This window comes from Leiobunum rupestre, chromosome 11 (assembly GCF_980474605.1).
Source record: "Leiobunum rupestre chromosome 11, qqLeiRupe1.1.hap1, whole genome shotgun sequence".
In the NCBI taxonomy this organism is placed as follows: domain Eukaryota; kingdom Metazoa; phylum Arthropoda; class Arachnida; order Opiliones; family Sclerosomatidae; genus Leiobunum; species Leiobunum rupestre.
This window is the reverse complement of record NC_143394.1, coordinates 23,493,201-23,519,859: the sequence shown is the minus strand read 5'-3', so window position 1 is coordinate 23,519,859 and position 26,659 is coordinate 23,493,201. Positions and strand designations below refer to the sequence as shown.

The window sequence follows — 26,659 nt, the reverse complement described above, 5'->3', positions numbered from 1 at the left end:
TAATTTACAAAAAGAGAAGTTTTTATTGGCTATAAATGTTTAACTTAAAGAAATTAGAATATAAAAATCTGAGGGCCTATTAAAATTTTTGAATTTATATATTAGAGTATGTTTTCGAAGACACGCACAAATATGAGTTAGGCCTATCTATTCTTTTACGTATCCAAAAATTCACTTTAGCATTAATTTAAAAACATAATCTAAAATCTTTACCGCGTAAGTACGTTTTGATAATTATACTTTACAATATTTTCGATAATGTCCAAAAATCCACGTGCATATATCATTACTCAATCAAATAATAATAATATTTGTAATAATATTAATAATCGTAATAATTAATAGTAATAATACGTAGGGTATAAGCTTTATACAAATACCTACAAACTTTAATACATCTTTTGTCAATGATCCACCAAAAAGCGTCAGTCAAAAAGCGAAATATAAACCCCCATCATATCATTAAATGTGCTACATTAGCGTTTTATCACAACAAACACAATGATCACATTGTTTATTTTAATAAATATTCCCTCCTTCGCTTGTGGTCCGTTGCTTTGGCGTAATGTTCGTTCTCGGGTAAATATTCTTACATCAACCCTAGTCTTACGGAACTGAATCTTACCCTGACCTCACAAAGTAAGGTTCCATATCTAACTCAAAAAAGGGTTTCATTATTTTGTAGCATGGTTTAAATACTTAGCAGATTTGGACAAATGTTCTTGGCGAATGGACGACACAGCGCCACCATAGAGCACTGTCACCTACAATGAAAAAGAACAAAATGGCTGCCACTAATTACCGTAGAAGCACCATCAATTCGCTATTGTCGGCGTGACATCAGCCGACAGTGCTCTATAGAGCGAATTAATAAGTTCGATATTGTATAGTTCAATATTGTTTTGAGTTCAGTAGCTCAGTCTTCCTCGAAGTTCAAACGATCACTAGCTTGAAGAATACCCTTTCATCAGGAATGCGATGACGTCACACAACAGTATTTTTATCACTTTATAATTTTTTCTGAAATTTTATACATCACTCTACTTTTTTCCTTTGCTGACTAGAATAAACTATAAAGGTATTGCAATCATCGAGTATTTAAACAATTTGGATTAATAGAAACCTAATTAAGAATTCTATAGATTTAGATTAGTTTCGGTATTCGGTTACCATTTATTGAATGAAGTCGTCGATCTTGAATATACGTTCCAAAATTTAATTAAAATATAAAGTTCCTTTTCACAGCACTAACCAGTTAATTTTTTCAGTAGGAAAATACGTGAACAGTCAAGTGAAGCAGTCGATATCTTACGACGAAATGTTATTTTCACTGTTGTAAAATCCCGTTCACATTAGTACCGACTTAAGCCGCTAGATGTTAATTTCAATGAGGGAGGAATTGAAAATTTCAAAAGGTGTTCTACAACTTCCAATTAGTTTAATGGATACCTTGATTTAATTCTAGTTGGTGGAGTGGGAGAAATGGGATTGAATAGCAATATCAGATGTAAGCTTTTACGAATTTTACCTAGGTGGCAGCACATTTTGGCATAATTTTGCCGAGCATAGTCTAGCTTCTAAATGGCTTGACACCGAAGGTCGGACCACAAAATTTTCATGGGGTTAAATATTTTTTTAACCAAAGCGTTAAAATCAGATAAACCGCGTTACAAACCCTACACAAATACAACTAATATTCTAGATACGATTTTCTACGACCGAATGACCGAGATTTCATTGTATTTAAGAGGATTTTTCTGTAAGCTAGATCGCGATATTATTTCTGGCAATGGGTAGAATTTAGAATGGAGCTTCAAAAATTGGCTTCGGCACCGATCGGTTCTTGAGACGAAATTGAATCATTCAAGTCTTGAAAATTATAAAGACTGGTACAGATCAACGCCACTATGTGAAGAGACAGCGACGTATCGACAGCTAGATTGCGTTTCGTTCATAAGTATACGATTGCTGTATAGTAGAGACGGTGAATCAATACTGTAGAGACACTTCCGTTAACCACATGTGCTGGTCAAATCCGATGGACGAACCTGTGGTACCATTTTCTCGCCGTTATCGGCCCTGTATTGTTTCTGAAATTGACAAGAATACATCCTTCATGAGTCACGCATGCATTATGTCAGACGTTTTTAATTAAACGCCTTCAGTAATCATTATGTAACAGTAACTCAGTGGCGGATTAACGAATAGACTAATGTTTTTATACGATTTGTACAAAAATAATAACTCTTTATGAATATTTATTAATTTTATATTATTCAAGAATTCCTATGAATAAGGAAAATTTTTATTCCGACTTTATTGAAGATGGTGCTAATTAATTCCAATTAACACCTAACATTGAGCGTGCGTCACGCGCCGTTATTAAATAGAAGCGGGATAACCCTAATATTGTGTAGCCTTGAAATTGCCAATTGATAGGAGAGCCCTAGATGAGGGTGGAGCAAGGTCAAGAAGGCCCTTGGAGGCCCCGGTAGTAGCTAATCCGACAATGATGGAGCTACGTTTATAGGTCGATTCCGAAAGTAGAGACGAGTCGGCCCAAAAAAAATAAAATACGTTTTGCCCGAAAAAACCAAAGTAATTTATACCCGAACCGAAAAAAAAACCTTTTTTTTTACAAGGTCTGACCCCACTGAAATAATAAAACTACCAAATGCTCACAAAGTTGCGAATACCGATGCTACCGCTAAATTCTAACAAACTTTCCAACAGATATGTCTATAAGGGTCAATAATAACAGAAAATAATATTTAATCTGTAGCCCATTAAGAATTTGCATTTAGGATTTAAGCCAATTCGCGGGACTTAACAATCGGAATTCGCATTGTTGTAAGGTTTACGTTTAGTACCAATTCAATATAAATAATAATCTTCAATTTTAAATTAACTTTCACATATAAATATTTTGAAAAAAATTGTAAGATACAACAAATTGTTTATTTTCATAGGGGAATTTTTATGGGGAAATTCCGTGCCATTAATTGGCGAAAATCCCGCCGGTTGGATGGAAATAGTTGAATATCGGAAGTAAAACTAAAATAACCAATTGATCTCAGACGAATCAGACGTTCTTAAAAATCAATTACACAAAATGTAGAAACTTTTACCTTTCCACGGATTCCTTAACGAAAAATTTTATTGGGTAGCGTCCGGCCGGACCCGATCCAGATTTCTTTTGACGGAAAATAATCCCAGCCCAACCTGACCCGTTTCAAAATTAACCCGACCCGACCCGAAAATCCCGACAAAACCGAAAGTCAGTGGGTGTGAAGTCTAGCTTTCCGTACGTCTTCTTCAACTTTCCCAAACTTAATGGAAGACGACGGAAATTTTAACCTACTGTTTTTCGGAATCAACCTTAGGCTTCGAAATTAGTAAATATATTGCTACCTTCCTTAATAACTGTCAACTAAATATATGAAGAAATAGCAGACGGCTTTCGAATTTCTATGCATTTCGCTTGAACTTTCAGCTGTTGTTCAGAGATAATATTATATATTTAATTTGGAATTCGGTCGGTAGGCAGCGATACTTATAACCGAAATTTAAACTACACACGAAGCCTATAACGTCTTTTACAAAATTTTGATAAAAATAATAAGAATAATAAAAATAATAATTATTATTAATAATTAATAATATATATTAAGTATTATATAATGATTTCAAAGTTAGTGTTCTAGTAGAGGTGAAAGAAGGAAGTTTAGTACTTAAATTATTTAATATAATATTTTGTGTTTATTATTTTCCTCTTTACCAATTTATTATAGATTTCTAGTGGTTTTTGAAATAATTAAAAAGAGAAAGAAAGGGAAAAGTTAAAATAGAGATAACTTTCGTTTGATTTCACTTTGTAAATTAAATTTAGTAAATAAACGTCTACCTGCTAATCAGATAGGCTTAAAGAAATAATAATATGGGTGATACCTTCTTAGAAAACGATGCCGTGGAACTGAATTCCTTCGTGCGTGAGGGGGGGGGGGGAAGCCATTGCCGAAAAAAAAAGCCCCGGAAACATGAATTCGATCCGTCAGTGGGAAGCCATTTTTGAAAGAGAGTCCCGGTTCTATTGCACCTGAAACACAAAAATAATAAATTATAATATCATATAAATATTGAGTATTGCATAATTCGAAAGCTGTGGCTAGAGTTCGAGAGCAGTAAAAAATAATTTTTAATTAACCGTTTAACTATTTAAACAAATAATAATCAAATGCTCAAAATCGCGGGTATTTCTACGTATATAAAATTAACGGGCCGTTTACGCTACTATTAATTAAAACGTTCTTTAATTAATACCCAAAATCAAGACGGCTTCTAATTTTACCTACACTCATGAAAAACAGAGGCTAGCACTTTTTGTGATTTTATTGTTTTTGAAAGGCTCAAAATTGATAAAACAGAACACGACGGGCAACTTTGTGTCATGGTTTTTTGTTTAGTAGGTAAGTATATATAATTATCATCATCTCGGTAATCATAAGGATCTGTACACATATTTCTTAATTTTTATCATTTTTACATAAATCCAAGTATAACCAATAAACATGTTGAGAGAGTACAACAAGAAAACGTAAATCCCAAAGTGTTTTATTTTAAAAAATGTAGTGAATTAGTTTATAACTTACAAAATTGCTCCCTCACACCGAAACTCCAGGATTCTTATGGGCTGCGGGAACACAAAAATTAGCGTTATAAATTTCCGTTCCACCAGAAATCTATCATAAATGCCGCTAGTTTGAAATCAACCCTTCCCCAGCGTAAATATACTTCCTTATATCAGTAGGTTATATAACTTAGCTGGCTTAACGTCAGGCGCTACGCGAAGAAGGGGATTAAATATTTAGACCAGTAATTCATAATTGCTACTAGGAATGCCCCGGTGGACCGTTGCGCTAAGGAGGATCTGGTTTAGTGTCATTTCTTCATGGCGAAATATTATCTCCGATTGAGAAATCAATGCAATATTATTGGCGCAAGCACTGCCCCAAAACGTTCCGCCACGTCTTACTATATCAGATATACCCGGAAACCAATTGCTTGTAACAAGTATGATTGCCTGTCTAGATAACGAGGCAGATAGATTTCTCTGATCGCAGAAGCTTTCTGAAAGAACCCGTATAGTGACATTATTCGAATTGAAAGTGTGTGTGTGTGTTTTTTTTTAATTTTATTTATTAAGGTGGATACTTACGTAGTCTCTCTACTTCCCCCAGAATGTCTGAAGCATCTTCGTAGTAGCTACTAGTTCCGCAGCACCCTGCTTCGGTGCAGCTGTCATTGATAACCGCAAAGAAACGGATCGTTCAAATGAAATAAAACAAAACGATCGAAGTTATAAATTGTATTATTTCAACCCAATACAACAACTATATAATCACTTTTTATATTTATACTCATGCTCAGGTTTAATATTTCAAATTTTCGCTACCGATTTAGAAATTATTTTACCTTTTACATTACGTGTATGCAATATTATGCAACGCGGTTTACGAAATTTGTTTTGACAAAAATTGTCAAAAGTAAGCGATAATGACGTTAACTTTCAAGTTCAATTTTTAATTACGCTTAAGTACTTTTACTTCAATTTCATTTAAACGATAAATATCTATGTATACTTTTAACAAGTTGGACAAGCCAAAATGTATCTGATTTAATTCCCAAAAAATGCAACGGTTTGATAATTGCTTCAGTTCGAATTTTATCAGTTGATAACATTAAGTTTTTCTATTTTGTAATTATGTAAACATTTATGTTTTATGATTATAATTTATTAAATAATGCATTATAAAATACGTTAAATAATATAATATATGATTATTCAAAAGTGAGTTCCTATGATAGGAATTTTATAAACATGGTTTCAAAATTTCCAAAATTTAAATTTAATTTAAAAAATACCTAGTAAATTTAACTAAAGCCCCTAGATTTGAAAGTATACATGAATTATTTATGGCTCAGAACAAAAAAAAACAGAAAAAGGGATTCAAAATATTTATTCAAATAATCAAGTGACTCAACCTGTGTTATAAAAAATTCTACCAAAATTCTAATAAAAAATTAAATTAGTAGAAATTATGTTTAATTCAGAGAAAACATAATTTCTACTAATATTCACCATGGTAAATAATAAGTTTAATATATAAAAAATTAAATCACCAACATTTGAATTTTATTTTAATAATTATCACTTTGGAAACCATTATTACAAGTTTGTAGTTATTACTTATAAGCATTATTTAATTACATTATTTATACGGTTTTTAAGGTTTGGAACATGAACTTTAGTTAATCGAAATCTAAGTAGATAAAATATTTTTATATAACGTATTTAAGTAAACATCCGAAGCTTCAATAAAAGCATTTTTAACAAAAAGCGTAAACGCTTTCCTAATTTTTAATTAAATTAAATTAAATTTTTATTATTAAAAAATTTTTCGAGACAATGTTTTTATACGATTTGTACAAAAATAATAACTCTTTATGAATATTTATTAATTTTATATTATTCAAGAATTCCTATGGATAAGGAAAATTTTTATTCCGACGTTATTGAATATGGTGCCAATTAATTCCAATTAGCACCTAACATCGAGCGTGCGTCACAAGCCGTTATTAAATAGAAGCGAGATACCCCTAATATTGTGTAGCCTAGTCAAAGTAAAATCTTACTCATTTCAGTAATTTAAGCGCGTGAATAGGTAAGCATAGGAGCTCATATGAAATCATAAGAGTAGATAATTTCATAAAAATATTTGGCGTCAACACGTGGAATGGCAATCTGAATTTTCTCCGAAACAATTCGAAAAGGTTTTCGTCGAATTTTCCACTTGTAAGTAGTTACCTATTATCCTGATAGATGGGATATTTCATATGAAATTATGTCGTTATACAAGCAATATTTTCCCGAAATAGGAGATTACATTTTTTTTTAAATAAACGGATTACATTCAATTTAATTTTTATTTAACCTGTCTTACACGGGTGGCGTATTAGGCATAAATTACACGGGCGCACATTTAGCAGATTTTACCCGCGAAAGGCGTTTTTACATGCTCAAGGTTGTTTTATTCAAATTGAAACATTTTACAGTTACAGAAGAGTCGGAAAAGTTGAGATTTGAAAAAAATAAAACCAACAGCTAAATGCAGATACCGAAAAAGTTGTTTTGGTTAGTTAGATTTAACTTAGTGAGAAATATAGTAACTGGAAAATATACCTTTTCATTATATCGAAAGCTTGACATCGTTGTTTTCGGTTTTGTACTTTTATTTTTACATTCAGATTGCAAGTTACTTTTCATTGAAAGGTTTTGGATTCCTATGTTTTCAGATTATTTTATTATTAAAATTTTCGAGGGGTCAAACATTCAATAAAATTTGAAAAATCATGAAATTAACTTTAAAAAGTCATGAAATTCCCCAGAAATCAATATGAAAATCAGATTTTATTAAATCGAAAACCCACAGGAAACTCGTTGTCTAAAATGTTAAAATTTATTTAAAATACAGTCTGAGATCGATGTTATCATACATCTTTTAATGTCTGGCCTTTCAAAAACTCTGATTTTATTCATATAATAATTTTATAAGTTATATTATTTGCCGAAGTATGGTCAAGAATATATTAGGGTCTCTGTTTTCATGATTCCCGGAAGATATTCTCCTCCTACACGGAGAGAGAGCCTGCGATCGTATCAGAGTGTCTTCCCCCTTACAGGAGGAAAGAGTACACGAGGAAAGACGGGGGAGAGACAGTGGGTTTTCTTCCGGTAATCACGAGGCAAACGGGAAGCTGCAAAGATATTATCGATTACCTCGAACACTCGCTAATCGGTATGGTAAATTCTCATCGAAAATTAAATTTCCATAAACAACTAGTGATGGGTTATCTCAACTTTTCGCGACTCTTTTTTCCTGCGTCTGGAAACTATGCCTTACCTTCCTTTTCTTTGCGGAGCTGCAAACCATCACCAGAGAGGGACGGGGTTGATTCTAACGTTGCCAATGCCCAAAGCGTGCTAACTAAAAACACCCAAAAGTGACAATTTTTAACACAAAGAAACTTAACAAATTTATCAACTACACAAAAACATATCATTGTCCGTACAAATTGAAAAAAATTTGTTTATCAATTACGGATTTGAATAAAGGAAGATGTATTAATTGAAAGAAATCTTTAAAATTATCAATTATTTTTGGTTAGAACGAATAAAGACCTTCTCGAATATAATGCAATTGAAACTTTCGGGATTTCCTGATTACACATTTGTTTAAAATATCACATTATCGATATTTTACCTAAGTTAATCAGAGGCTGGAGCAGAAACACGGTTTCGAGACATTGAAGATGGAACAAAGGTAAAAAGCTGAAATGCATATGATTCGACAAGGAAGAGCGTGTTTGAATTTTACTAGTTCAACGCGCGAACTCCGGAAATGGCTATTCGCCTTTCATATGAAGTGCTTTCTCAATTCAACTCCATTACTAGTACGCTATTTCTTACGAAATCAAGATGAAGTCAACTCGGGTTAAGGTGACCTTGATCAGGCTTTAAGACATAAGATAAAACACTTAAGAAAAGACGCAAAACAAAAGCTTTTGGCTTTTGGACTAAAGCTTGAATTTGAACACAAAGCATGCGTATGACGTAACTTACAAAGCTTCATGGGTGGGAAAACAAGTTGGGTGAGCTTAAAACGCTATAAATATGGTGACCTGTGCGAGTGCCCAGTCAGTGCATGGGGCGGTAGCCCCGGAGCTCAGTCTCCCGCCTCTTTCCAACAATCACAATCATATAGTAAGGGAATAATTAATTTGCTTTGGGCCTTACAGTAAGATGTTTTTAGTCTAGGGTTCTGCTGTCCTAAGATCATATCTTCAGTGATAATAGGCATAGTAAAAATTGTATGTTGATATACGCAGTGATAATAGAAGGTTTTATCGCTACTCATACAATCTTAGTAATGTACTTTTGTATTTGACAGTTTATTTAAGAAATGTCTTGAAATCTTCTTGCTAGATTATATCGCCAAGCTAGCGTAAAGATTTCCATAACGATGTTATGTTCCTGCATCAACAGGCAACTGGGTGAGTTATACAATCTCCGTTGTAATCGTGGACGTGCATTAATATTTTATAAAATTATATTTAACTATAGCACTTGCTATAGTGCATGCAATTGAGAGATCAGGGAACGTAGAGATATTGATATTTTTTCAATTTTTCAGGTTAATTTGATGTGTAAAGTGAATAATTTCTAAAGCAAGCACTTTAATAATTGCTAATGAATCATACGCTATATACTATAGGTTGTCTTGATTTGCTCGATCGTGGAAACTACAAAATCGAAATTTATTGAAATTTTCGGTTTCATTTTCAAATAAATTTAAAAACAATTATTACAAGAAAAAATAAAACATATTTAATTTTTAGTTTTTAGTATTTCGATAACACTCACAAATGTCAAAAAGATGCTCTTTTGTAGTCAATGTCAAAAGTAAGCCAATTTCGAAATAGAACTGAATTATAAAGATAATTTATTTTTGTTAATACGCAGGAACATTTTAATTAGAAGTTTAATTTAAACCAAGGAATACCTCGGCGTGTGGTGCCATACCAGAGTGATTGAGAAAATCATATCACCTCGAGTAGGAATCGAGGCCTGATTATTCGTGGTCTCGGTAGTCCAATGGTAGTGGCGTTGGGACAGTAACCCAAAGGTCGTAGGTTCGAATCCTACCCGAGGTGATATGATTTTTTCAATCTCTCTGGTATGGCACCACACGCAGAGGTATTCCTAGGTTTAAATGAAACTTCTAAAGAACTGAATTATAATTAACCGCTCACAATGTACGCGTGACTTAATAGTTTTAGAGAGTCATATTATATGTATAAGTATTATCTCAATGAAACATATTTCGAAAAACAGCGGAAAACCTGCGAGGGTACATGTTTCAAGGCAATAAAATTAGCAGTATTGAAATATGGCTCCATTATTTACTTTCTAAAATGTAGCTTTCCTCATAGTTAATCAAATCATTTAAAAATTACGTTACTTTGAAGCCTTGTAAAAAAATTTTGATGTTGGAATTGTGTCCATAATAAGAAAACTGATAGGTATTATCAAGAACCCATAATTGTCATTAAACCTGAAAACCAGAACGTTGTTCCGAATCTACTTGTTCCGAGGAGTTTTCACAGAAAATCATATATAGGCCTAATTTAAAACTGGTATCGTTTTGTTCGAAAATATACGGATCGAGCAAATCACCGTGTAAAGTGAAAACACAGGTTAGTCACTGATTATTACATGGTTCTGGTAAGTAAACAGAAATTGCTACTAGAAGTTTACAAACTCGTTTCGCGACAAGTTCATTTATGCAACACAGAAAAATATCATTAAAAATTGACCCTTATAACCTGTTCGTTAGTAACATAAATGTTAAAGGTAGAAAGAAACCTAAAAAACAAGTTTGGAATAAGTTTCGAAAAATCTTTAAATAATAATTGCGATACAAAAAAAACATTGGCCTATATAGTAGAGTATTAAAAAATGACCCAACCCCAACAGTTACTTTAATGTTTTGAACTTTATCAGGTTGGCGACTTACTGTTTAATTGGAAAGAGTTCACCAAAATATTTACTCAAGAATCCTGAGATTCTACATTTTAAAGACTATTCAGTGTGTCTAAATGTACTCCATCAGAACACTTTGAAAGGCAGAGCTTAGATATTGACCAGTTATAAGAATAATTTAGGTCACAATTAAAATATCAAATTTCACTAAATATAAATTTTTGATTTTTTTATAAAATTTGAAAATTTCATTTGGTACTGAGTTATTTGAATATCAGGAAAATGTCAAAATTTTGCATTTTACAGCTTTAAAAATGAACTGATCAAGCTAATTCAGAAACCCTGCATAATCAAAGCAAGGTCAATACGTCTAACCGAGTTATAAAACATCACCCTAATCTGAATCGCGGAATGTTTCTACAATTGAAAATTATGAGAAATAATTCTAGTGCATTTAAAAATACGAAAGAGTATGACTTGCCCAACTTGTTTTCAAATATTAAAAGAAAATTATTTTTTCAGTAAAGAAACGGTAGAGAACTACTAGTTTTTAATCATGCTCTACAATTTTTTTTACAATTTTGATCTAGCACATTCCATTTCTTAGACAGAGTTTCACTAACGTGAAGAATAAATAAAAGAACAGATCAATAAGATAAACACTTGACCATCGAATGATATTTAGAAATTTTAAACCACTCTGTAAAAAATTTATCACTTTAACCAGGGATTCCATCTACGATTTTCCAATAGCTAATAGCAGAAGTATAATAAATATCATGTGTGGGAAGTATCCAATTAAGCTATAAAAGTAAACCATGTACCTTCGTTTGCTTGAAATCTATTTCAATGGAAGCGAATTTCCTGACAAACAGCGAAAGCATCGCGTGGCTTGAGATTTACGCCTTACATTTCGGCATTTATTTATTTACAAACAATATATTTCCGATGTAATAGTCTGAAAAATCACTGTGTGATTCGCGCTATTTTTTCATGCAAATAACTCAAGCTTCTTTATAAGTTTCTAATATACGTATTATATACTTCTGTTAATAGCTATTCATAATTTCACGCGAAACGTTTCGTATAGCTTCAATGACAAATAGATGGTTCATATTTCCCTATTATTATTACCTATTCCTGTGAACGACATAAAACCCGTTTTTGGAATAATTATTAAGTGTGATGTAGATGAATATCAGCTCTTGTGTTTACACGACAAAGTGCACCTTGCGGACAGTAGCGGCGCTAAGGGTGGGCTGAAGTGGGCTTTAGCCCCCCTGCATTTCTGAGAGGGGCCACATATTTATATTAAAAGGGCCACATATTCATAATTAAGAGGCCACATATTTTAATTTATGAATTTTCATTATCTCTAGAAATTTGTTTTATTGCGAAGAAACGTTTTTCTGGAAAAAATCTTTCAAAATCAATTTGTTTACTCAAAAAGGTAGTAGACCATAAACATATAGATTCGGGAGGAAGGTAGCGGAAATTGAGAAAAAGTTGAAAAGAAAGGGGCTTATGGGAATTTAGGGAAATATCCCAGGCATGCACGTGTCCCCTCCATGTCAGATACAAGGTCAGTAGGGTGTCCAGAAAACGCGACGAGAGCCGCAACAATAAAACGACCTTGCTCTTCTCGCTTCCTGGAAAATTTTGGGTTTATTCGATTTCACCACTTTTGCGAAATATGGTCCATCCAAGGTTCCCGCTAAGGGCCACAAAATAATTAGCCCACCTTTGAAAAAACCTTAGCGCCGCTACTGCTTGCGGAGAGGACAGCACGTATTCGATCTTTAATTTGCACCGTGAGTAACATAACCGATCTTCCATCCTGTATCATAACTAACGCTATATTCTTAAAACCCTACACATTCTGTCATGGTGCCGAAAACCTTGCGCCAGCCCTAGATTCATCGTTAAACTATTAGTTTTTCAAACCAATGGGGACTATAGATCTATTTACTGTTAAGTAGTGGTTCAGTATCAAATCTAGAGAAGGCGCTAGTGTATTTACAGAAATATATATTACGTTGACTCGCTAGTATATTTTTACCAACCTTAGAAGTAGGAGTTTAATACATTCAAAAATATAAAAATGCCATGAATAGTATTTTGTAAATTTTGATTATAAATATCCATTGCAGATTGATGCGCGAATATTTCACCTTTAACAATTTACAAAAATAAACAGTAAAACCGGATAAGTAGGGTTTATAGAAAATGTTCGAACTACATACTTCCTTGGGTATTGATAGCTTTATTTTCGCAACGTATTCCTCGGTATCCCTCCGCACACCTAATGCAAAATTACGAAAATATAATAATATATTGCAATTTGGTTCTTTTCGTGGCTTAATTGTAAAAACTAAAAATAAATATAAATAAGATTATAAAGATTGATTGATGTTAAATTTTGCAGCTTTAAAGCGAGAAAACGAATAATATTTTAAATTCTTAAAATAGCATTCTAAATATTACCCAACACTTTAGTGGCATCTGCGGAATGGCAAAACAAAGCAGACTTCGGGCGTTATAAAGGCCCAATACCTTTATGAAACATTCGAGACAATGTAATACTTACTGGCAAGAAATCTCGAGGAGACTCTGGAAATAGAGACACTTCCCTCTGTTCAGGCAGTAATCCTTGTACCTCGGTTCGCACGGCTTCCCTTTGTATGGAAATGGTGTTGTATCTATTACATTACGTAAATTAACCGTTTGTAATGTTAAAGTTAGAAATAAAGCAATTTTGTAGCAGCCTACAAGCAAATTTAAACTAATCGCCGGTAATGTCTAAACATCGGGTGATTATAGTTTCTCAGCTTTGCCGCGTTGAAGAACGCTATCTAGTGGCAGTCACGAGTACTTCAAAGAGCCTTTCTCATCTCACCTCCGTGTCTGTTTACTTAGCATTATACGTTTATTTAACTTTCTAAATTATGTTGTACTAAACCCGAAAACACCCGAAACAATTATGAGCATTATCGAAAAACCAATGAAACGAAATCGATAAAATTATCAGTTAAATGTTCCAATTTAATATTAGAAGTTTAAGACTATCTATTTCGATGTATTTTATACTAATTTGAAATAATTTATTTCTAATAAGGTGGAAACATAACGGTGGTTGGACAAGTCGAACTCACCGTGCGTATTCGTTGGATTGGTGCCTTTCCGGCGAACCGTGACTCTGGCTAAAGCTGAAACGAAGTGTTTGGACAGAATATTGCTCGCCCGGCAGCTGTATTCGCCACTGTCTCCAGGCCTCACTTGCGCTATTTCCAAGCGCGAAAATTTTCTTCGGAAATAAATAAATTATTTTTAGTTTTTTTTTACATTTAAGCTAATATTTCATCGTCATAAATATTATAGCTAAGGTAAATAAGTCATCTCTTTATAGACAAAACCACATGTTCAATCTGGTCCTAGGCTGGTCATAAAAAAATTATGTAATTCAGCCGGACAGTGCGAATATTAACCCAACAAATCCAAATTGGTCCTCATTGTCTAATACTTGACCGAAAACTGTAAATTTTTTCTTAAAACTTGCTTAACGGTATTTTGTCCATTAATTGGCGGATATTGGCTGTATCCTGAATAAAGTGGATTATGGCACAATTTTTTTCTTACGGGTATGTATGGATAAATTCGGGGTTATGTCTTAATTAGTACGAGACTTCTTGTTCACTTTCCCAGCGGAATTATTTATCGTTTTATAGTGCATTTGAAATCTTTTAATTCTTGGATATGTTAAAATTTATTTACTGACGTCACATTGGCTTTAGGTGTAAGCCCCTTAAGTTGGCTTATTAATCAGAAAGTAGGTTTTAGTGACCTTGAACTAGTCGAAAATGTGGAGACAGTTTAAAATAAATAAAACGATATCCAGAATTAAAACCTAAAGCTATAGCTTTTAACACCAGTTTGGGTGAGAGGTTTCTCGTATCGAATACGTTATATAGGTTTACTTACTTTTTGGTTGTGATTTTAATTTTTTTATTCTTTTTATTAATTTTATTTCCATCTTTGTACCACTCCACTTTTGGCGTTGGATTACCTTTCATCCGACACTGAAGCTTCAACTTTTTCTTAACTTCTAATTTTACGTCAGAAAGGCCAGACACTGAAGGTGGTTTCGCTAGAAAAGACAATAAAGGGGCAATTAGGTATAAGCAAGCGATACGAAATTCTATGCCATCTCAATGTTTCGATTTTGCTTTCAAAATTAGTTAGACACACAGACGGTCGTAGTCTCGAGCTTAACATTGAAACCTCATCCTTCCCCACCGTAACGCTACACACAGAAAAATATTATTGTAAATTTAACAGTAAGCTGCGGTCAGCATAGATGCCAGCAGAATGCTGTTAATTTCACAACCAACTCTGACTGGTTTTTTTATTGTCATGCTTCCTGTTAAATTTACTGGACACTTTGCTGTTTAAAAATACAGCAAGATAAAGATATATTTACAGAGTATTGCTGTTTATTTAACCTTCATTCCAGACGTATTTAATACGGTAAATGCATGCAGTTTTTACAGTAAAATCCAATGTTTGTAAAATTCCAGTGTTTACAGTAGTTTTAGTTATCAAATGTATTTAGTACAGAACCTATTTACAACCTTAAAATTTCTTTAAACATTTACGGATCAAACCATTATCATATTGGTTTATTAAAAATATTCAAATATCTTATTAATCAATTAATGATAGAGATATATATATTTTTTATTAATTATTAAAGTGATTATAACCAAAACTTTGACAAAATGTTTTCATAATCCAACAGAATAATATAATCGAAATTGTTCAAACAACTACAACTATAATTGATCATGTTAAGCTAGAGCCTTTGTATTTTAGAGTTATAGGGAAAACCAAAGGAAAGTAAACTATTAACTTGGTTTCAAATTATTAAGCACACGTTGAACAAGGGTTGTAATTAATATAGCATTTTGCGCGGGATGCTACTTGTACAAAAGAGTATATAAAAATATTTTTATCGGATATTATTATATTTAAAACTAAAATGAAACTTGCGCGATTTAAAAAAATGTTTTGACAACTAAATAATAATTAGTTGTTTTATTTACTAGCGCTTGCCGTTTATAACAGAAAAAATAGCAACGTGTGGTAAATTTTATGCATTTTTGAAGTAAAACGTCAACCACGGTTTCATATTGTTAATTTTAATATAACTGTCATTTTAAAAACAGTACGAATATGAATTTATACAGTCGCTACTGTTTTCTTCAAAATACAGCAGAAAGCTGTAAATTTTACGACAAACTGCTGTTAACCCAGTTCAACTGCACCTTGCTGTAAATTATAAACCGTATTTGCTGTTTTTTAAACAGTAAGTTTTGAGTGTGTATTGAAAAATTAACCCGTTTTCCACCATATGCTATGGGACTTTCTAATGGGCTTCACACTATGGCAAAATCCATATGCCCTATACAATTTTTTTGCGCATTAAATTAATTACTAAATAAGTCTTTAAAAATTAATTTAAGGACGTTCTTGTAAAAATTGATACCACCAGGTGTCGATACAACTACAGCTCCAATTATTTTTACCTTAACTAGCTCCTGTTTTAACGAAGCCTTGGCTTAAACTTCGATTATTTAACTTTTTGTACTTCATTGTTCGTTATTCGTGCGTGGTCGAATGGTTAAATGTGCGAAATCTGCGCTGAATGCGGTTGTGGGAAAGACGAGTTCGAATCTCGTAAAAAGAGAATAAGAATGTTTATATTTAAGATTTTAATTTGCTAATACATATTAATTTATATCCTGTTTACTTTATCATATTATTTCAATTGTTATTATTATTATTATTCAGTGGCGTAGACAAGGGGGTTTTCGAGGTCCAGACTCCCCCTCCTTTAGAAATCACAGCGGTCACGAGGAGAGATAAATTTTTTTTTATTTAAAATAGGGATTTTGGAAAATGCTCAATTTCATTCCATAACTAAAAAATGTAGATCAACATTACTAGTTGTATTGTACTCACGCGAAAATGTTTTTCAAAACTGTTTTATACATACTCTTGTATCAATTAATATAAATTCAAATGGGTAACAAATTCATATTTAGTGTTTCGTAATTTGAATTGAACTTATAACCCACGAAAATATAATTTATTTATTTTATATATATATATATATATATATATATATATATATATATATATATATATATATATATATATATATATATATATAACTATATAATTTATGAAATATAAGAAATAAAACATTTCAAGAAATATATGCGTGTATAGTTTCGTAAGAAGGGACATATATTATAGGAAAAAGTTCCGCTACGCTGAGTAAAGAAGGTGATATATAGGTAGACTTGAGTCATTCGTTGCGGCCAAGAAGGGACAGGTATTTGAGTAGATAATAAATAGTTTTAAATTTAAATTAATTCTATTAAATTTTATTTTTGGGGTTACACACATACGTAATTTACGAGGTTACCGTAAATTGTGGTTGCCATTACGGTTATGTAGTTTTTAGTGTGTTTTGGTATATAGAGTCATTCCATGTGAAATCGAGAGGTTGGGAGGCACCACCTCACCGATTTTTACATGCATTTTTTGTGTTAATGTAGGCTTAAAATAATGACAATTCCCAAAATTTTAGCTCTCTAGCTGTAAAATTGGGCGTTTTGTGATTTATTGAAATTTACACACAACGAAGGCTTCGCGGCCCCCAAAATTCAAATATTTGACCATAACTCGCAGTGAAATTACCCAATACTAATAACAATGAGTCACTCTATCACAAATTCGACAAGAAATCCGAATCTGGTAATGAAATATAACACTTAGTTTATTTTATTTAAAAAAAATTTAATTTGTAATGTTGCATATAGAGGTCGCTTTTTCAATAAAGTGCAATTTAAATGCTTTGAATTTATCATAAATTAATTTGAATATCATTCTCTTATTTATTTCAATTATAATTGTACCATTAAAAACCATTCAGTGTATCTTAATTTGGCCCCGAAATTTGTTTTAGATCATTACTGTAGAAAACATTAGGGGGTTCTCAAGACCCCAAAAACGGGAATGACGTCACCTTCGATTATTTAGATTTTTTAATATGTTAGTTGTCTCGGTCCAAGTATATTATATATAAAATATCAACAATGGGATCAGCACAAATCGTCTCTCCTTAGCGATTTGTGTGAATGCACAAATCAGTGAGGGTGCAGAACCATAATGAGAGCTTAGTCCTGGTCTTCTCTAAGATCAAGAAGAACGCCAAAGTATAATATTGCCTGCGTATTTCCAGGTTTGAGACTTTAAAAATGAGGCTTCTCTGTTACCAAACATAAACCGTAAAATAATCGTTATCTCCGGAAAGTCTAGCAATCCTTTGGACTGTTCTACCTCCTTTCAACCGTTCTTCGAGAAGTTGAGCATAGCCGAAATTTATCTTCACTACATCTAGTGAAAAGCAAATGAACTAATCATACTCTTAAATTATGCTCAATGGAGTTTAATTATGAAATTGCAATTTAAATAAAAAAATTAAATCCAAAAACCAAAATTCAAATTTTTCATAGTATAAATCGTTTTTCATTGTTGATATGTTTAATATATATGCAACTTTGGCCAAAATAACTAACATATTAAAAAATTGAAATAATCGAGGGTGACGTCATTCCCGTTTTTCTTTTTTCGGGGTCTAGAGGACCCCCAAATGTCTTCTACAATTAGAGCTCGGCGAAACTAGATAAATTAACCACTAAATTTTGATTAACCATTAAAATTACGATCAACTGTTTATCCATGGATATTATCCACGACTATATAGCAATTTAACATGTAAAATAATCGGGTTTTTTCGGATAATTTTCGTTTGTGGATAAAAATAAATAAAGTGATTATTTCTTATCCAAACGCCGAGCTCTATCTACAATAATGATTCAAAACAAATTTCAGAGCCAAATTAAGATACACTGAATGGTTTTCAATTTTAAAATTATTATTGAAATAAATAAGAGATTGATATTCAAATTAATTTATGATAAATAGAAAACATTTAAATTGCACTTTATTGAAAAAGCGACCTCTATATGCAACATTACAAATTAAAAATATTTAAAAGTTTATCATTGTTGATATTCAAAATCGAAGTTACTTGGGTCAGGAGAAATAACATAAACAAAAATTAAAAAAGTCGAAGGTGACGTCATTTCCGTTTTGAGGTCAAATGAACCCCCCTAATGTCTTCTATAATAATGATCGAAAACCAATTTCGATGACAAATTAAGATACACTGAATGGTTTTTAATGTTCGATTAAAATTGAAATAAATAATAGATACATATATAAATTCATTCATGATAAATGCAAAACATTTAAATTGCACTGTATTGAAAAAGCGACCTCTATATTCAACATTACAAATTAAAAATATTTTTTTCAAAATAAAAAACTAAGTATTATACTTGAAATAAAAGTTTCTCATTGTTGATATTTTAAATATAAGTTACTTAAAAAAAATCGAAGGTGACGTCATTTTCGATTTTTTGGGGTCAAATGAGCCCCCCTAATACCATAAAATCTTCTACAATAATAGTCCGATTTCAATTTCATTACCATATTCGGATTTCTTGTCGAATTTGTGATAGAGTGACTGATTGGGGCCGCGAAGCCTTTGTTGTGTGTAAATTTCAATAAATCATAAAACGCCCAATTTTACAGGAAGAGAGCTTAAATTTTGGGAATTGTCATTATTTCAAGCCTAAATTAACACAAAAAATTCATGTAAAAATCGGTGAGGTGGTGCCTCCCAACCTCTCGATTTCACACGGAATGACCCTATATACCAAAACACACTAAAAACTACATAACCGTAATGGCAACCACAATTTACCGTAACGTCGTAAATTACGTGTGTGTGTAACCCCAAAAAATAAAATTTATTGGAATTAATTTACATTTAAAACTATTTATTATCCACTCAAATACCTGTCCCTTCTTGGCTGCAACGAATGACTCAGGTTTACCTATATATCACCTTCTTTACTCAGCGTAGCTGAGCTTTTTCCTATAATTGAGTACTATGGTACTAAATAATGTACAGTTTGTAGTTTACGTAACGACAGCGCTTAAATGTTTTCGGAAAATAGAATACATGTTTCGGAAAGTTTGCTTGTCTGTTTGTCTATCTCGCAATTGTACATTGAAATCAATTGGTCTTCCAAGCTCAGGTCTTTAAGAACTTTGTTAACTTTGTTATAAGACTATAAAGTGGCTTGTCCCGCTTTTTCAATATAGGTTTGCGTTTATTGCGTATCGAAATTCCATCGTGTCTAGAGTGAAAGCGGATAAAAAGGAGCCAAAGATAGGTTTAATGGAATGACTTAAGCAATCCCCAACACATCAGACGGTTCTGTACTATTGATTGTCTAGTTTCGCCGTAGAAATGACCTTCCCCGCAAAGTGCGCTCGCAAAGTGGATGGAAGACAGTGGCGGGAAACTACATAACAATGGCCATTTGTATGGAGCCCGACGTGAGTGGAGGAAAAGCAACCCTTTTTCCGCGAAAGGGATAAACTAGCCGGAGATTGAAGCGGGGATGCCAGCTCACTTAGGCACGAGTATAGCCGAAACGTTTTCAGAGCTCCAAAAGCAGCCAAAGCGTAACGCCATTTTCACTCGTCATTTACTCGTACACGTCAAGCAGTATCAAGAGTGGACCAAGGAGATAGCTTCCTCGTGAATCATCGCCAATAGTTAATTTTAAGCCCATAGCTGGCGGTGGAATAACGTGTTTTAATAATTTCCACAAAGTGGAAAAATGGTTAATACGAGAGGTTATCCACCCGACTTGACGAAAATCTTAGCTTACTCATTACTTTAATAAAGTTAAATATCTTTCAACCATCTTTGGGGCAGTTTGTTGACAATTTCGAGTGGCTCCTTTCTGAGCGAATGGAAGAAGTCGGGAGAGCTCTTAGGAGACGAATTGAAAAGTAGCCAAAGCAGACGGTTTCCGAGGTCCGTCCGGCAACCCTGCTCGAGTAAACGAGGCTCGGAGAAGAGGAAGAGAAGAAGACCAAGGATAGGAGAAAAGGATGCGCGAGTTGTCGCGCCAAATCGTCGGCTGGGTCCTGGCCGGGTCGTTAACCCTCCGAGAAGACTTGGGCTATAAGCGTCTTTTACTCAGTCAGTCGCTCGCCGTGTACCCCTTCACCTCAGCGAGCGAAGAGGCGGGCAGGAGGGGGTGGAGCGCTAGTGCTCTTGAAGTTTAGACGAGACGAGGCGCAATTGTCTGTCTGGCGGGAATAATCATCAACTAGGCCAAACCGCGTATCCTCGCTTCCTTGGTAGTCACCCTACCCTCTTTATATACGCATCTTTTATACTTGGATTCTATTCAAAACAAAAATAAAATTGATTGAATGGTGTCAGACGTTTTTCATTAGCTCCATCGTTTAACGATTTACTATTTTGCCCAAAAATAATAATATCCAGAAAGGAAAAATAAGGAATTGTTTTCATTCTATTTATATTTTCTAGCAGAGTACGAAAATTAATTGTAGCTGGGAAAATAATACGTATGTTCATTTCAAGTTGTCACGTAAGGCTAAGGATTCGAAATTTTCGTGTCCACACGGATTATACATTATTACATTAACACGAGAAGCTCATTCGTTATTCCGCCGCATAAGCAGCAAGACGATCAGGATTATAAGAGCAACTTATCATTACACATAAGCAAAGATTTAAAAGAAGCCATCTATTCTATGGGATTATTTGAGCAAAAGGTATTTTTTTTCGATTAATAATAAAGATTAACTAAAATCAATAAAAACAATACATAATTTATTAACAACTTAAATACATTAAAAGTTGGACACAACGTTTCGAGTCTTACTAGGCTCTTTGTCAAGTGTAACAATTTTTCGTCGAGAATGTATATTTATTAACAATATACATGTGGTATAATGACGTCATCTTTCTTCACGGTAAATACATTTCGGGGAACAACATCAAGATTTAAGATTTATATGAGCAACAATTTACTCTTTTGGATTATCAGCGTAATAATTCATTCTATGGGATTATATTAGCAAAAGGTTACTCTTTTGGATTATTAAAATAATAACAATTTATTAAATAACAAACATTTTATTTTATCGGATTATTAGAGACGAAATCTATTCTATTGGACTATTAGAGACGAAATCTATTCTATTGGACTATTAGAGACGAAATCTATTCTATTGGACTTTTAGAGACGAAATCTATTCTATTGGACTATTAGAGACGAAATCCATTCTATTGGATTATATGAGCAACAATTTATTCTATCAAAGTTTCCTATCTGACCAAATAGGAAGCTTTAGTTTTCTCTGAGCATGCACAAGGACAGCTCACGCCATATAAAGAAACTATAAATCATGAATGCAAAAAATGGTGAGAATACAACGGACAAGTAGACGACAGAAAGAATTAATTTACCAAGAACAACGCGAGCTATTAAGAACGTACAGAGCAGTTCGTTTTAGGAAATCAACGTGATTTCGATAGTAATTACGTATTTTCCAAATGGGTGGGGCTATTGATTATAAAACCGCCTCTTGTATGATAAATATAAACAAACCGTACTTACGTAATATTATGAGACAGATATTTTCTTTTATAACGTTCAGCCATAATTTAGCGGTAGTAGACTATGGAGCTAGTTAAATTTAGTGCAGCGGGAATCAATCTTACGTTGAAAAATGACGCCCCATGCAGTCTGTTTACCCTTGGCATCATTTCAATTTTTCTGGGGACCGAGAACTTTTTTACGGTTCGCAGGAGTGTCTGTCTAGTGGAAACGTCGCACCCTTCGTAGAGCCTTAAACAGGCCTCAAAATGAAAACTACACCTAAAAGAAAAAGGTCAGAAATCGTCTGCTTTTCAAACGAAATGTTACGAAAAGAGTAAGCGTATAACCGGAAATCAATCTCTTAAATTTAATATATCTCAGGTAATCTGATTATAAAATCTAACATTTCGAAACTCATGTAAAATGGCTTAAGACAGTTATTTATCTTTTACTTTGAAATCAAAAGTTATATTCTAATAACGCTTGGCTGGCTGGACGTACAGTAGTTCTGCTGCCCAATATTGTCCCTCGAATTTTCCTATTTTTCATTAAAAAACCTCTCGGAAGGTTTAATCTCGTTAATTAGATGATCCTTGTTGAATTCAAACTACCACCCGCTCCGATCAAAGCAAATTTGATCATGGTCACGTAACATTTACCCGTTTCCACACCTGACTAGTTCGCCTCTAATGTTCTCGAATTTGCCATACGTTATATAGCCACAATGAAACGACCAGTTTATAACACTAACTCAAAATATTAATACTAATATACTTTTTAACGAACTTTATAAGCGATCCATTGTTACAGTATAGCTTTGCAATTTTACACGAAAAACGTTGAATTAAACGATTTCTTTACCTAAAGCGCTTTGTTGTTTAAGCAGCTCGAAGAAAAACAAAAATTTAAGTAAAATTAAACATTACTCCAGCAGAAACATGACTTCAACAATAGTGAGTTTCCATATTTTGTGTAAAATTAATTTTTTTTAAAAGAATCGGTATGAAATTAGTAATGAGTGAAATGATAGGAGTATTTCGGTGCCGTCAATTCGCGACGTTATCCGACGCTGTTTTTGTCAAAGGAGAATTTATACGACGGGGCGTTAACATCTCTCCACACCTACAACGCCACCAGAACTACGCCATATACAATCTCCAAGAAGAAGAATATCTATTAGCCAACAGTCAACGTAATACTTCCACACCCACCAGTATACTTTCGGAGACGAGTCGGGAAAGTAAAACACACAGATCCCCGCAAACCTAAGACGGTTCAGGGTCAATGATATTTGGGTAAAACCACGCTGGAGGCAGCTCCAAATGGCGAGAATCACTGTCTGTCACGTTCAACAGCAGCCTACATCTATATGACTCTTCGATTTCTCATTATATAATTGATTATGGTTCTAGCGTCGACACTCGTGGGTCTCTCTTCGGAACCCTATTTGGGCGACTAAAAGCCTTTTTCTACTACAAAGGGTGTGTCAAGTTGAAACTAATTTCTTCTCGTATAAAGAAACAACTGACACTAAAAATGCTTCAATATAATTTCAAGTTGGTAAGTATAACATAACCATTTATAATATGAAACTACAGCAAAAGTAAATAAACCTTTTTAAATTGCCGCAAATCAGTTTCTATATTAAATGGCAGCCGACGACCAGCCCTTTTGTACGGTTTTTCCCTCAAAACATTTTCATGGCGCCATCTATTAGGAAAAAATGGCGCTAAGTGACGACGGTTAAGTTGAGAAATTTAAAGACGAGAGCGCAGTCATGTACAGAAATCTCTGGAGTCAGAAAATCAATAAAAATCGCAGAAGTAGATAAAATGTTGGTAATCCCTGGAAATCGAAAATGAATTGTGAGAAATCACTTATAATTACAGACGTATTTTCGAAAACCAGTAATCAGTTTTACCAATTGCATTGACCTTAATCGTGACTTGTATCTGATTTTTACTGATAAACGCTTTCATTGGCCCATGCCCCGTGCTTGATCTGGCTTATTTTGAAGGAGTGTTTCTAACTGCTAAATGTCAGGTTATTCCGATGTATGAAGATAATCAGAAAGTCAGATCAGATTAAATTATCTTATCAAATTTTTTTACTGATTAACTATCTGAAGTATAATATCTGAACTGATCTGTTATAATTCATCTCACTAGAGCCAGTTAACTTAACCAAAAATTTCCCTACGCCCCCTTTGGTTCGCCTTAAAAACCTAGATAGGTAGTGGCTAAAGCAGACGCTATTAGTTTTTCCTAATCCTTATCGTAAATTTGTCTTTATACTTGCATTTTACTATAATTTTTACATCGTTTGCTTATATTTTGATAAGTTTATTTAAAAAAACGTTCTTATGCCGGTTCAATTTGACTGCAGCAGTCGCTAGATCATAGCTAGCGCTACCTTGGAGAAGCTAGCGCCGTTACGCCACCTAGACTCGTAACGGTCGCGAATTATTATTATTATTATACCGTTTAAATTAAAATTCGCGTTTTTTTGCGCAAAGTACAGTTTATAGTTTAAAAAAGATTTATCACTTCGATTGCAGTTTCGGTCACCTTCGTTGTGCCATTGTCATGAGCGTAAACGATTAAACTTGTACACAAGAGAATATCGTGGTTTTATCTGTTTCGTTTTTGCCAATAGTTATCTGATCTTTTGGAAAGCAAATCAAAAAACTGAAATTGGCTCACTTTCAATCTATCAGTTTACAAAGAATTTAGAATAGTTTCGGGTTTTAACTATCTGGTTTGCATTTTGTCCTTTATCAACTGTATGATAAATTGTAAGGGCAAATGCGGATAATCTGATATCTGATCTATTTCCTCGGGTCAGATACCGCAACTGCTATCTGAGAATCGGTTGGAAGCGCTATGTTGAGGTACTTGTACCGTAAGATTTCATATTACCAGTCTTTGTTAAACGAAAACTTTGTTTCTCGGGAAAGTAACTATTCAGCGTTGCCATGATAAGATACTCGTAGCTAAGGCTTTGAGTCGATTGCGGGTGTTCAATATTTTGGAAGAACGAGCGTCACTGAGTATCCGGTGTACTTCTTCTTATAACAAACAGCCGCAGCTCACCGAGTGCGCTCTATATATTATACACCGGTATATTATTTTGTTCAAAATTCCTCGAAATACGGTATATCTCATCTCAGCTTGCATTTTTGTGAATGGAGGTTCTCAGAGGTGGTCGTATTTGCGAAGGAGACGGCCTATTCAACCGGAGAGAAACAACCACTGCGCACTTTTCACCAGCTTCCCCTATTCATTTTTTTCAGGACAAAAACGTAGGTATTTGAAGAAAAAAAATTGTTTGAATATCTTAATTTGGAATTCAGTGGACGTTTTCTTCTCGCGGGTGTACATTTTTATAACTAAGAACTCGATTTGTACTGTTTAATGAACACGGTTGAAGAGGTAAAAAAGTAGCGTGTTCTTGTCCTTGGTATAAGTATATTTCGCCTTAGGCATATTTAGACACTAGAGGGATCTATGCTAAGAACTAAATTTAGATTGCCCAATAGCTCTGGAAATAAGTTCGGTTACAATTTTCCCCAAATTGACACACTTGTTGTTATGTTACTTAGGTTAATAGTTATACATTTTACATAAATAAAATAACGTTCTTCTGGATATCCAAGCCCGAGCTCTCATTTTGTCCCAATTTAGTTGTCCAACATTTCAACCCAACTCACGAGGAGACGACCTGAGTTGATAATCACCGATTTTGTTCAAAGTCGGGTATAATGTACACCTCCATGTAACTTGAAAAACCTGCAAGGGAAAAGTTTCGACGGCAGCCGAAAACGTTTTTGACAACATGATTTGGAATTATTTCCATTGAAAATAACATGGGAATCTGAATGATTTTAAGGTTCCCCCAATTGACCAAATTGCATTTAAACTTGATAAATTTAATTTTTAAAATAAATTTAAATTTATCACCTCGGGTCGTCTCCTTGTCAGTTAGCCAACACAGTTTAAAACCGGTTCGTAAAACAGCTGGTAGGTATCGTTCACACCTTCAACAATTAGATTAAAGGGAGTAGGCTATCATTCACTACGACTGGTTTTTAAACGTAACTAGCGCCAGTTAAACCTAGTGGCAAAATGTGAAATTCGTTGATCCATCATAAATACAGAAGTTCGTACTCCCCTTTACATTAGTAAAGCAACGCGCTATTATTTTAACTTAGTTTTGATCAATATAATACGCGATAAATTTTAAATTAAAGAAGTTAGTCTCGGTTTTAGAACAGCTTTAATTATAACAACAATTCACATTTTTTTGGAGAACTTTATTAAAAATATAGATACCAACTCTTTTACGCCTTTGATTTTGGTTAAAATTTATTAACGGAACATTACATGTTAATTGTAAATACACTTTTATAGCTTTTAATTTCGGAAGACTTACGTGG

The 26,659-nt window shown here is 33.4% G+C and overlaps 1 protein-coding gene across 2 annotated transcripts in view; it reads right to left on the bottom strand.

Moving 5' to 3' along the window:
• Positions 1–32: 32 nt before the first annotated feature.
• Positions 33–26,659, bottom strand: part of LOC149922011 (uncharacterized) — an 87,331-nt gene continuing 60,704 nt past the window's right edge. Inside the window, exons 2-9 of one of the 2 annotated variants that reach the window (XM_090163827.1) lie at positions 14,579–14,744; positions 13,753–13,904; positions 13,188–13,299; positions 12,844–12,902; positions 5,216–5,295; positions 4,650–4,690; positions 3,949–4,096; positions 33–2,090 (exon numbers count right to left, since the gene is read on the bottom strand). In XM_090163827.1, coding sequence (XP_090019953.1) covers positions 5,225–5,295; positions 12,844–12,902; positions 13,188–13,299; positions 13,753–13,904; positions 14,579–14,744 — 560 coding nt within the window. In that variant the 3' untranslated portion in view covers positions 33–2,090; positions 3,949–4,096; positions 4,650–4,690; positions 5,216–5,224. The remainder of the gene's footprint in view (positions 2,091–3,948; positions 4,097–4,649; positions 4,691–5,215; positions 5,296–12,843; positions 12,903–13,187; positions 13,300–13,752; positions 13,905–14,578; positions 14,745–26,659) is intronic. The other variant, XM_090163828.1, reaches the window with a different exon arrangement.